Raw genomic sequence first — 12,865 nt, 5'->3', positions numbered from 1 at the left:
TCAAAAATTTCAAGCATAATATGTTTTGACCAAAATATTGTTAAGATTCTGAAACACATGCAGTTAAACAAATGTGTCCAAACTTTTGACTGGTCCTGTAAATGTACTCTGTGAATTTTACAGACAGAGCACAGTTGAAGTGCATTATATTAGTGTAGTCAGCAGCCATTTGCGGTGTTAATTGCCACAAAACACGCTTGATGAAGCGGAGAATGGGCCACATTATTGATACGGTATAATCTGGTGTTTAACAGGAGGATTTGGAGCTTCGTCAAGGGCATCTTCTGGTGAATGCATTAGGAATACAGGCAGGGCCCTGATGTGAGCAGCAACAACCACTGCAAGACTGCTTGTAGGAGTGAAAGAAACAAGGCAGGAGTTAAGAAGGTGCTAAGAAGTAGAAGAAGAAGAGCCCTAACTGCTTTATGTAACTGCTCCTGATTGTGTATTAAACATGTGGATACAATTTATTACCCTCCATGGGGAATATACACTCACCGGGCACTTTATTAGGTACTAGGTATTTAGTATTAGGTACTAGGTATTTATTAGGTATCAGGTATTTACTGCTAGTAAAAGGTTGGACCCTCTTTTGCCTTCAGAACTGTCTTAATTCTTCGTGGCAGACTTTCAACAAGGTGTTGGAAACATTCCTCAGAGATTTTGGTTGGTTATTTGAGTTACTGTTGCCTTTCTATCATCTCGACCCAGTCTGCCCGTTCTCCTCTGACCTCTCACATCAACAAGGCATTTTCGTCCACACAACTGCTGCTCACTGGATATTTTCTCTTTTTCTGACCGTTCTCTGTAAACTCTAGAGATGGTTGTGCGTGAAAATCCCAGTAGATCAGCAGTTTCTGAAATACTCAAACCAGCCCGTCTGGCACCAACAACCACGCCACGTTCAAAGTCACTTAAATCACCTTTATTCCCCCATTCTGATGCTCGGTCTGCACTTCAGCAAGTTGTCTTGACCACCTCTACATGCCTAAATGCATTGAGTTACGGCCATGTGATTGGCTGATTAGCTATTTGTGTTAACAAGCAATTGTACCTAATAAATGGCAGGCTTTATCAATGAAATATTTACGCAGGGCATCTCAGTCATTGGGAGACAGCTGTGGCTTTGAAGGCCTATATCATGTTAAATGGAAAAAAGGTTCGTTTAATTGAAAAGAACTGTGGTGTTTCTGGCTGTTGGAGAGCAATAAAATGAAACTAAAAAACCTTGTTCCATACAAATCAGCTTGAACTGATGACGTAGTAAGAAAGACATGTTGTGACGTGTTACAAAAGTGCAAAGGAACAAAGAAAATCTTTGAATCTTGGCTTTAAAAGCATACTTACAGACAGCATTTTTGTGGCTTGTGTCTTTGTTCGGAAGCATTTTTACTCCTCTAGACTTCAGCTCTATGGCCTTTTTCACTGTTGAGAGAAAGAGAGAGAGAGAGAGAGAGAGAGAGAGAGAGAGAAAGAGAGAGAAAGAGAGAGGGGACAGGGATGAAGAGCACTGAAACAAAATGTAGGTCGCTTTATAATCCATTTACACAATTAGCAAAAAACGATCAGAGTACCAGAGTGGCATAATGTGCCAACACCTCAACGAGCTCTTGCCACTAGCATGTAACCCTGGAGGAGCTGGTCTTGTACTGGGCCTCCAAATGAGGCTTCAGGTGTGCTCTCCCTCATCAACATGGTGACTAGAGAGAGCAGGACTGACAGCAGCACAGCCGGGGGGGAAGCAGGGAGCATGATGGTAGTGAACACGTGCTCTTACTGCTCAGATAACAATTTTTAAAGGATTTTCTTGCTGTCTAAGGCTACGTACACACTGCAGTTAATTGTTTTTCTATGGACATCATAGCTATTTGTGCACAACTGAATACCTGTGTCACCTGTGTGTGCACCTTTGCCAAATTTACCAACCAGGAGGGCTGCCTGGATACATTAGGACACTTTAAGCTTGGCCACCTCTTGCAAGCAGCCACCTCACTGGCAGGACATTTCCTGGACCTTCACATCATTTGGAGCCAAAATGGATTTTGGCGTAGCTCAAAAGTTGCAGTCTTGTAATTATGCTGTACGGGATGCCAATTATGACCCAAGAATCATGAGACAAATTAATTTTGCATAATTTTCTCTCAGTGTGATATCACCCCATCAGTAGGCTGTAATGAAATTGAAAGATCCTGTTGTCCTTTTTTCTTTTTTATTCTTCAAAGGATAAACAGGATAAACACAATAATGAGAACGCACTGGGGCAAAAAAGGAGACGTGCTGGAGCAAATTATCTTTATTTCCCAGGAAAAGTTTGCGTGCTAACCTTGCAAGAGAGGATAACCTACTTATTGTGATACAGAAAAAAATGACACTCATCACACATCTGTTGACGCTGTGCATTTATACTACTCACTGTATAATGCATTATAGAATGCGCACAAACTGGAAAGTAGGTCCTCGATTTGAGAGAAATCTATATTCCTGTCACATGAAAAGGAAACATCAGGATCTGTGCAAAACTCAATATTCACGTTCGCAGGCTGTGCTGCATCACCTGCTCATTATGCAAATTGCATGCGTGATCATCAACTCATTCCATGGAAACAATATAAAAATGCCTCATTTTGCGTTATTCATGTGGGAAAGATGTAAATTCCTCTGCAGTTTCTGTAATTTATTTCCTGTTTTATAAGGAAGGGGGGGCAGGGTTGGGTGTTGGGGACATGCTGTAGTCCACAGCAGCAGCTCGGGTCCTGTAGCACAGAGTCGCCAAGACAAGCCAAGATGTCATATTTAGCCATGTTACAGGACAGCATGCCAGGCGACATGCCGTCACTCACTTGCCAAGCGCCCCACATCTGCCAGGAGAGAGAGAGAGAGAAAGCGCGAGAGAGAGCGAGAGAGAGAGAGAGCGAGAGAGAGAGAGACAGAGACAGAGACCTTCGCTCCCCAGACAGACCCCCCTTACCTTGATACTGGGCACTAAATCCTTTCCGTCGATGGTTGCTGTCGGACGTGAAGTGCAGCCGCAGCCAGTTCTTGCTACTGATGACAGGCGATGGCAGATTCATGCCAGTGAGCCTGCAAAGAAAAAAAAAAAAACAAGATTCTCATTTCAGTGGAATCTTAACAGCGACTGAAAAGGGCAACAGACATCAAATATACGGTCAGATACAGAGAAATAAATTGAATGGAAAATTTGCAGAGCGCTGCATTTTAATCATTACAAGATGAGATTAATTAAGTGTTCGGTTTTTGACATAATTTGCAATGCGGAGGTTGAAAAAGCAATTTGCAGCATAAAATTACATGTGTTCGTTATAAATCAAGGCTGGGGAGGCCTCAGTGAGTTTCCTGAGAATGCCTTTGGGTGCTATTAAGACTTTGGCTAGAGGGACTTTTTTTCTTTCATCTTTTTGTGCCTTAACTGGTATTATCTAATGTGTAATACTTGTGGTTGGGAAATATGGCAATATTTATCCTGATATAATGTATGTATAATGATACGCTTTTCTGAATACATTGTGGATATCATCAGTTTTTCAACTGACACTTCTGAACTGCATGTTTGATTAAAAAGAGCATAATTATGCCTATTTAACTGCATTTAGTGCAATACAGGATGTGAAATGCCAATGTTTAATAAAAAAGTTATTAATTGTTTTTTAAACATGGCTCTAGCCTTTAAAGACTGTCATTAACCGACACCAACTTCTATTAAGGTTGCATTGGACCACTTTGATCAGGAAATTATGATATGACTGACACTGTCACTGCCCAAAGAAAAAGAAGTATCTGAAAATGGTAACTTTGCAGGAGAAGGCAAAAACCTTCTTAAATTTCAGTGCAAGCCAACGTAGACATTTCATTCTAGGCAATTCTGGAACATTCCTGTTGATCCATACATCCAGAATTTTTCACATAATGCAAACGACAGCTTCTGAGCTCAAATGACATTGAAACCTGAAAATCACAAAAAACAGAGAAACTTCTTCAGACGATTTGTTGGAGCAAGCTTTTATTAATGCCTATGTCAGCCTATGTCAGCCAACTGAACACTGCCCTTGAGGAAGGCGTGCCATAATACATCTGTTATTTTGCACGAAACAATATTTAAAGGTGAATATTCAAACATGTCTGGGAAAATGTGTTAATTTTTTTTTGTTGCTGAACTACAGCCCCTTCTAAACCCTTCTGCAAATTTCCTCAGGTCCATGCTAGTTTGACCTTCAAACTATGGCAACAGTCAAGACCACCTTTGTCCAAGACCATGACTTGTCAAGATCGAGTCAAGACAGAGTCCAAATGAAAGCAGGACTGGGTCAATAACAATAAATCCAATCAATATGCATTCTCACTTAATCCAACCAATGCTCAAACTGAATAAATCCAGTCAATACCCACTCTCACTTAATCCAACCAATGCTCACTTTGAATAAATCCAATCAATACCCACTCTCAATTAATCTAACCAATACTCACTCTGAATAAATCCAATCAATACCCACTCTCACTTAATCCAACCAATGCTCAAACTGAATAAATCCAATCAATACCCACTCTCACTTAATCCAACCAATGCTCAAACTGAATAAATCCAATCAATACCCACTCTCACTTAATCCAACCAATGCTCAAACTGAATAAATCCAATCAATACCCACTCTCAATTAATCTAACCAATACTCACTCTGAATAAATCCAATCAATACCCACTCTCACTTAATCCAACCAATGATTACTCTCAATTAATCTAACCAATGCTCTCTCTGATCCAATCAATGCCCACTCTCAATTAATCCAACCAATGCCCACTCTGAATAAATCCAATCAATGCTCACTCTCAATTAATCTTACCAATTCTAACTGAATAAATCCAATCAATGCCCACTCTCAATTAATCTAACCAATGCTCTCTCTGAATAAATCCAATCAATGCCCACTCTCAATTAATCTAACCAATGCTCACTCTGAATAAATCCAATCAATACTCACTCTCAATTAATCTAACCAATTCTCTCTCTGAATAAATCCAATCAGTGCCCACTCTCAATGAATCTAACCAATGCTCACTCTGAATAAATCCAATCAATGCCCACCCTCAATGAATCTAACCAATGCTCACTCGGAATAAATCCAATCAATGCCCACTCACAATTAATCTAACTAATTCTATCTCTGAATATATCCAATCAATGCCCACTCTCAATTAATCTAACCAATGCTCACTCTGAATAAATCAAATCAATACCCACTCTCACTTAATCCAACCAATGCTCACTCTGAATAAATCCAATCAATACCCACTCTCACTTAATCCAACCAATGCTCACTCTGAATAAATCCAATCAATACCCACTCTCACTTAATCCAACCAATGATTACTCTCAATTAATCTAACCAATGCTCTCTCTGATCCAATCAATGCCCACTCTCAATTAATCCAACCAATGCCCACTCTGAATAAATCCAATCAATGCTCACTCTCAATTAATCTTACCAATTCTAACTGAATAAATCCAATCAATGCCCACTCTCAATTAATCTAACCAATGCTCTCTCTGAATAAATCCAATCAATGCCCACTCTCAATTAATCTAACCAATGCTCACTCTGAATAAATCCAATCAATGCTCACTCTCAATTAATCTAACCAATTCTCTCTCTGAATAAATCAAATCAGTGCCCACTCTCAATGAATCTAACCAATGCTCACTCTGAATAAATCCAATCAATGCCCACCCTCAATGAATCTAACCAATGCTCACTCGGAATAAATCCAATCAATGCCCACTCTCAATTAAGCTAACCAATTCTCTCTCTGAATATATCCAATCAATGCCCACTCTCAATTAATCTAACCAATGCTCACTCTGAATAAATCAAATCAATACCCACTCTCACTTAATCCAACCAATGCTCACTCTGAATAAATCCAATCAATACCCACTCTCACTTAATCCAACCAATGCTCACTCTGAATAAATCCAATCAATACCCACTCTCACTTAATCCAAGCAATGCTCACTCTCAATTAAACTAACCAATGCTCTCTCTGATCCAATCAATGCCCACTCTCAATTAATCCAACCAATGCTCAAACTGAATAAATCCAATCAATGCTCACTCTCAATTAATCTTACCAATGCTAACTCTGAATAAATCCAATCAATGCCGACTCTCAATTAATCTAAACAATGTTCACTTTGAATAAATCCAATCAATGCCCACTCTCAATTAATCTAACCAATGTTCACTCTGAACAAATCCAATCAATGCCCACTCTGTATAAATCCAATCAACGCCCACTCTCAATTAATCTAACCAATGTTCACTCTGAATAAATCCAATCAATGCTCTTTCTGAATAAATCCAATCAACGCCCACTCTGAATAAATCCAATCAACGCCCACTCTCAATTAATCTAACCAGTGCTCTCTGAAGAAATCCAATCAATGCCCACTCTCAATTAATCTAACCAATGCTCACTCTGTATAAATCCAATCAATGTGCACACAAAATAAATCCAATCAATGCTCTCTCTCTCAATTAATCTAACCAATGTTCACTCTGAATAAATCCAATCAATGCCCACTCTCAATTAATCTAACCAATGTTCACTCTGAATAAATCCAATCAATGCCCACTATCAATTAATCTAACCAATGCTCACTCTGTATAAATCCAATCAATGCTCACTCTCAATCTAACCAATGCTCACTCTCAATTAATCTAACCAATGCTCACTCTATATAAATCCAATCAATGCTCACTCTCAATTAATCTAACCAATGTTCACTCTGAATAAATCCAATCAATGCCCACTCTCAATTAATCTAACCAATGTTCACTCTGAATAAATCCAATCAATGCCCACTATCAATTAATCTAACCAATGCTCACTCTGTATAAATCCAATCAATGCTCACTCTCAATCTAACCAATGCTCACTCTGTATAAATCCAATCAATGCTCACTCTCAATCTAACCAATGCTCACTCTCAATTAATCTAACCAATGCTCACTCTGTATAAATCCAATCAATGCTCACTCTCAATTAATCTAACCAATGTTCACTCTGAATAAATCCAATCAACGCCCACTCTGAATAAATCCAATCAACGCCCACTCTGAATAAATCCAATCAATGCCCACTCTCAATTAATCTAACCAGTGCTCACTCTGTATAAATCCAATCAATGCGCACACTCAATAAATCCAATCAATGCTCTCTCTCAATTAATCTAACCAATGTTCACTCTGAATAAATCCAATCAATGCTCACTCTCAATTAATCTTACCAATGCTCACTCTGAATAAATCCAATCAATGCCGACTCTCAATTAATCTAACCAATGTTCACTTTGAATAAATCCAATCAATGCCCACTCTCAATTAATCTAACCAATGTTCACTCTGAATAAATCCAATCAATGCCCACTCTGAATAAATCCAATCAATGCCCACTCTCAATTAATCTAACCAATGTTCACTCTGAATAAATCCAATCAATGCTCTTTCTGAATAAATCCAATCAACGCCCACTCTGAATAAATCCAATCAACGCCCACTCTCAATTAATCTAACCAGTGCTCTCTGAAGAAATCCAATCAATGCCCACTCTCAATTAATCTAACCAATGCTCACTCTGTATAAATCCAATCAATGTGCACACAAAATAAATCCAATCAATGCTCTCTCTCTCAATTAATCTAACCAATGCTAACTCTGAATAAATCCAATCAATGCCGACTCTCAATTAATCTAAACAATGTTCACTTTGAATAAATCCAATCAATGCCCACTCTCAATTAATCTAACCAATGTTCACTCTGAACAAATCCAATCAATGCCCACTCTGAATAAATCCAATCAACGCCCACTCTCAATTAATCTAACCAATGTTCACTCTGAATAAATCCAATCAATGCTCTTTCTGAATAAATCCAATCAACGCCCACTCTGAATAAATCCAATCAACGCCCACTCTCAATTAATCTAACCAGTGCTCTCTGAAGAAATCCAATCAATGCCCACTCTCAATTAATCTAACCAATGCTCACTCTGTATAAATCCAATCAATGTGCACACAAAATAAATCCAATCAATGCTCTCTCTCTCAATTAATCTAACCAATGTTCACTCTGAATAAATCCAATCAATGCCCACTCTCAATTAATCTAACCAATGTTCACTCTGAATAAATCCAATCAATGCCCACTCTCAATTAATCTAACCAATGTTCACTCTGAATAAATCCAATCAATGCCCACTATCAATTAATCTAACCAATGCTCACTCTGTATAAATCCAATCAATACTCACTCTCAATCTAACCAATGCTCACTCTCAATTAATCTAACCAATGCTCACTCTATATAAATCCAATCAATGCTCACTCTCAATTAATCTAACCAATGTTCACTCTGAATAAATCCAATCAATGCCCACTCTCAATTAATCTAACCAATGCTCACTCTGTATAAATCCAATCAATGCTCACTCTCAATCTAACCAATGCTCACTCTGTATAAATCCAATCAATGCTCACTCTCAATCTAACCAATGCTCACTCTCAATTAATCTAACCAATGCTCACTCTGTATAAATCCAATCAATGCTCACTCTCAATTAATCTAACCAATGTTCACTCTGAATAAATCCAATCAACGCCCACTCTGAATAAATCCAATCAATGCCCACTCTCAATTAATCTAACCAATGCTCACTCTGTATAAATCCAATCAATGCGCACACTCAATAAATCCAATCAATGCTCTCTCTCAATGAATCTAACCAATGTTCACTCTGAATAAATCCAATCAATGCCCACTATCAATTAATCTAACCAATGCTCACTCTGTATAAATCCAATCAATGCTCACTCTCAATCTAACCAATGCTCACTCTGTATAAATCCAATCAATGCTCACTCTCAATCTAACCAATGCTCACTCTCAATTAATCTAACCAATGCTCACTCTGTATAAATCCAATCAATGCTCACTCTCAATTAATCTAACCAATGTTCACTCTGAATAAATCCAATCAACGCCCACTCGGAATAAATCCAATCAATGCCCACTCTCAATTAATCTAACCAATGCTCACTCTGTATAAATCCAATCAATGCGCACACTCAATAAATCCAATCAATGCTCTCTCTCAATTAATCTAACCAATGTTCACTCTGAATAAAATCAAATTATTGCTCACTCTCAATTAATCTTACCAATGCTCACTCTGAATAAATCCAATCAATGCCGACTCTCAATTAATCTAACCAATGCTCACTCTGAATAAATCCAATCAATACCCACTCTCACTTAATCCAAGCAATGCTCACTCTCAATTAAACTAACCAATGCTCTCTCTGATCCAATCAATGCCCACTCTCAATTAATCCAACCAATGCTCAAACTGAATAAATCCAATCAATGCTCACTCTCAATTAATCTTACCAATGCTCACTCTGAATAAATCCAATCAATGCCCACTCTCAATTAATCTAACCAATGTTCACTTTGAATAAATCCAATCAATGCCCACTCTCAATTAATCTAACCAATGTTCACTCTGAACAAATCCAATCAATGCCCACTCTGAATAAATCCAATCAACGCCCACTCTCAATTAATCTAACCAATGTTCACTCTGAATAAATCCAATCAATGCTCTTTCTGAATAAATCCAATCAACGCCCACTCTGAATAAATCCAATCAACGCCCACTCTCAATTAATCTAACCAGTGCTCTCTGAAGAAATCCAATCAATGCCCACTCTCAATTAATCTAACCAATGCTCACTCTGTATAAATCCAATCAATGTGCACACAAAATAAATCCAATCAATGCTCTCTCTCTCAATTAATCTAACCAATGTTCACTCTGAATAAATCCAATCAATGCCCACTCTCAATTAATCTAACCAATGTTCACTCTGAATAAATCCAATCAATGCCCACTCTCAATTAATCTAACCAATGTTCACTCTGAATAAATCTAATCAATGCCCACTATCAATTAATCTAACCAATGCTCACTCTGTATAAATCCAATCAATGCTCACTCTCAATCTAACCAATGCTCACTCTCAATTAATCTAACCAATGCTCACTCTATATAAATCCAATCAATGCTCACTCTCAATTAATCTAACCAATGTTCACTCTGAATAAATCCAATCAATGCCCACTCTCAATTAATCTAACCAATGTTCACTCTGAATAAATCCAATCAATGCCCACTATCAATTAATCTAACCAATGCTCACTCTGTATAAATCCAATCAATGCTCACTCTCAATCTAACCAATGCTCACTCTGTATAAATCCAATCAATGCTCACTCTCAATCTAACCAATGCTCACTCTCAATTAATCTAACCAATGCTCACTCTGTATAAATCCAATCAATGCTCACTCTCAATTAATCTAACCAATGTTCACTCTGAATAAATCCAATCAACGCCCACTCTGAATAAATCCAATCAATGCCCACTCTCAATTAATCTAACCAATGCTCACTCTGTATAAATCCAATCAATGCGCACACTCAATAAATCCAATCAATGCTCTCTCTCAATTAATCTAACCAATGTTCACTCTGAATAAATCCAATCAATGCTCACTCTCAATTAATCTTACCAATGCTCACTCTGAATAAATCCAATCAATGCCGACTCTCAATTAATCTAACCAATGTTCACTTTGAATAAATCCAATCAATGCCCACTCTCAATTAATCTAACCAATGTTCACTCTGAACAAATCCAATCAATGCCCACTCTGAATAAATCCAATCAATGCCCACTCTCAATTAATCTAACCAATGTTCACTCTGAATAAATCCAATCAATGCTCTTTCTGAATAAATCCAATCATCGCCCACTCTGAATAAATCCAATCAACGCCCACTCTCAAGTAATCTAACCAGTGCTCTCTGAAGAAATCCAATCAATGCCCACTCTCAATTAATCTAACCAATGCTCACTCTGTATAAATCCAATCAATGTGCACACAAAATAAATCCAATCAATGCTCTCTCTCTCAATTAATCTAACCAATGTTCACTCTGAATAAATCCAATCAATGCCCACTCTCAATTAATCTAACCAATGTTCACTCTGAATAAATCCAATCAATGCCCACTCTCAATTAATCTAACCAATGTTCACTCTGAATAAATCCAATCAATGCCCACTATCAATTAATCTAACCAATGCTCACTCTGTATAAATCCAATCAATGCTCACTCTCAATCTAACCAATGCTCACTCTCAATTAATCTAACCAATGCTCACTCTATATAAATCCAATCAATGCTCACTCTCAATTAATCTAACCAATGTTCACTCTGAATAAATCCAATCAATGCCCACTCTCAATTAATCTAACCAATGCTCACTCTGTATAAATCCAATCAATGCTCACTCTCAATCTAACCAATGCTCACTCTGTATAAATCCAATCAATGCTCACTCTCAATCTAACCAATGCTCACTCTCAATTAATCTAACCAATGCTCACTCTGTATAAATCCAATCAATGCTCACTCTCAATTAATCTAACCAATGTTCACTCTGAATAAATCCAATCAACGCCCACTCTGAATAAATCCAATCAATGCCCACTCTCAATTAATCTAACCAATGCTCACTCTGTATAAATCCAATCAATGCGCACACTCAATAAATCCAATCAATGCTCTCTCTCAATGAATCTAACCAATGTTCACTCTGAATAAATCCAATCAACGCCCACTCTCAATTAATCTAACCAATGTTCACTCTGAATAAATCCAATCAATGCTCTTTCTGAATAAATCCAATCAACGCCCACTCTGAATAAATCCAATCAACGCCCACTCTCAATTAATCTAACCAGTGCTCTCTGAAGAAATCCAATCAATGCCCACTCTCAATTAATCTAACCAATGCTCACTCTGTATAAATCCAATCAATGTGCACACAAAATAAATCCAATCAATGCTCTCTCTCTCAATTAATCTAACCAATGCTCACTCTGTATAAATCCAATCAATGCTCCCTCTCAATCTAACCAATGCTCACTCTCAATTAATCTAACCAATGCTCACTCTATATAAATCCAATCAATGCTCACTCTCAATTAATCTAACCAATGTTCACTCTGAATAAATCCAATCAATGCCCACTCTCAATTAATCTAACCAATGTTCACTCTGAATAAATCCAATCAATGCCCACTATCAATTAATCTAACCAATGCTCACTCTGTATAAATCCAATCAATGCTCACTCTCAATCTAACCAATGCTCACTCTGTATAAATCCAATCAATGCTCACTCTCAATCTAACCAATGCTCACTCTGTATAAATCCAATCAATGCTCACTCTCAATCTAACCAATGCTCACTCTCAATTAATCTAACCAATGCTCACTCTGTATAAATCCAATCAATGCTCACTCTCAATTAATCTAACCAATGTTCACTCTGAATAAATCCAATCAACGCCCACTCTGAATAAATCCAATCAATGCCCACTCTCAATTAATCTAACCAATGCTCACTCTGTATAAATCCAATCAATGCGCACACTCAATAAATCCAATCAATGCTCTCTCTCAATTAATCTAACCAATGTTCACTCTGAATAAATCCAATCAATGCCCACTCTCAATTAATCTAACCAATGTTCACTCTGAATAAATCCAATCAATGCCCACTCTCAATTAATCTAACCAATGCTCACTCTCAATTAATCTAACCAATTCTAACTCTGAATAAATCCAGTCGATGTTCACTCTCAATTAATCTAACCAATGCTCACTCTGTATAAATCCAATCAATGCTCACTCTCAATTAATCTAACCAATGCTCACTC

The 12,865-nt window shown here is 37.6% G+C and overlaps 1 protein-coding gene across 2 annotated transcripts in view; it reads right to left on the bottom strand.

The window, feature by feature from the left end:
* LOC108425438 (CUB and sushi domain-containing protein 1) overlaps nt 1-12,865 on the bottom strand; it is a 664,112-nt gene that overhangs the window by 265,334 nt on the left and 385,913 nt on the right. For both annotated transcript variants that reach the window (XM_017694090.2, XM_017694091.2), the window contains exons 6-7: nt 2,969-3,081; nt 1,348-1,425 (exon numbers count right to left, since the gene is read on the bottom strand). In XM_017694090.2, the coding sequence (XP_017549579.2) occupies nt 1,348-1,425; nt 2,969-3,081 (191 nt within the window). The remainder of the gene's footprint in view (nt 1-1,347; nt 1,426-2,968; nt 3,082-12,865) is intronic.

This window comes from Pygocentrus nattereri, chromosome 5 (genome assembly GCF_015220715.1).
Source record: "Pygocentrus nattereri isolate fPygNat1 chromosome 5, fPygNat1.pri, whole genome shotgun sequence".
NCBI lineage: Eukaryota > Metazoa > Chordata > Actinopteri > Characiformes > Serrasalmidae > Pygocentrus > Pygocentrus nattereri.
This window is presented reverse-complemented; position numbering and strand designations above follow the sequence as displayed.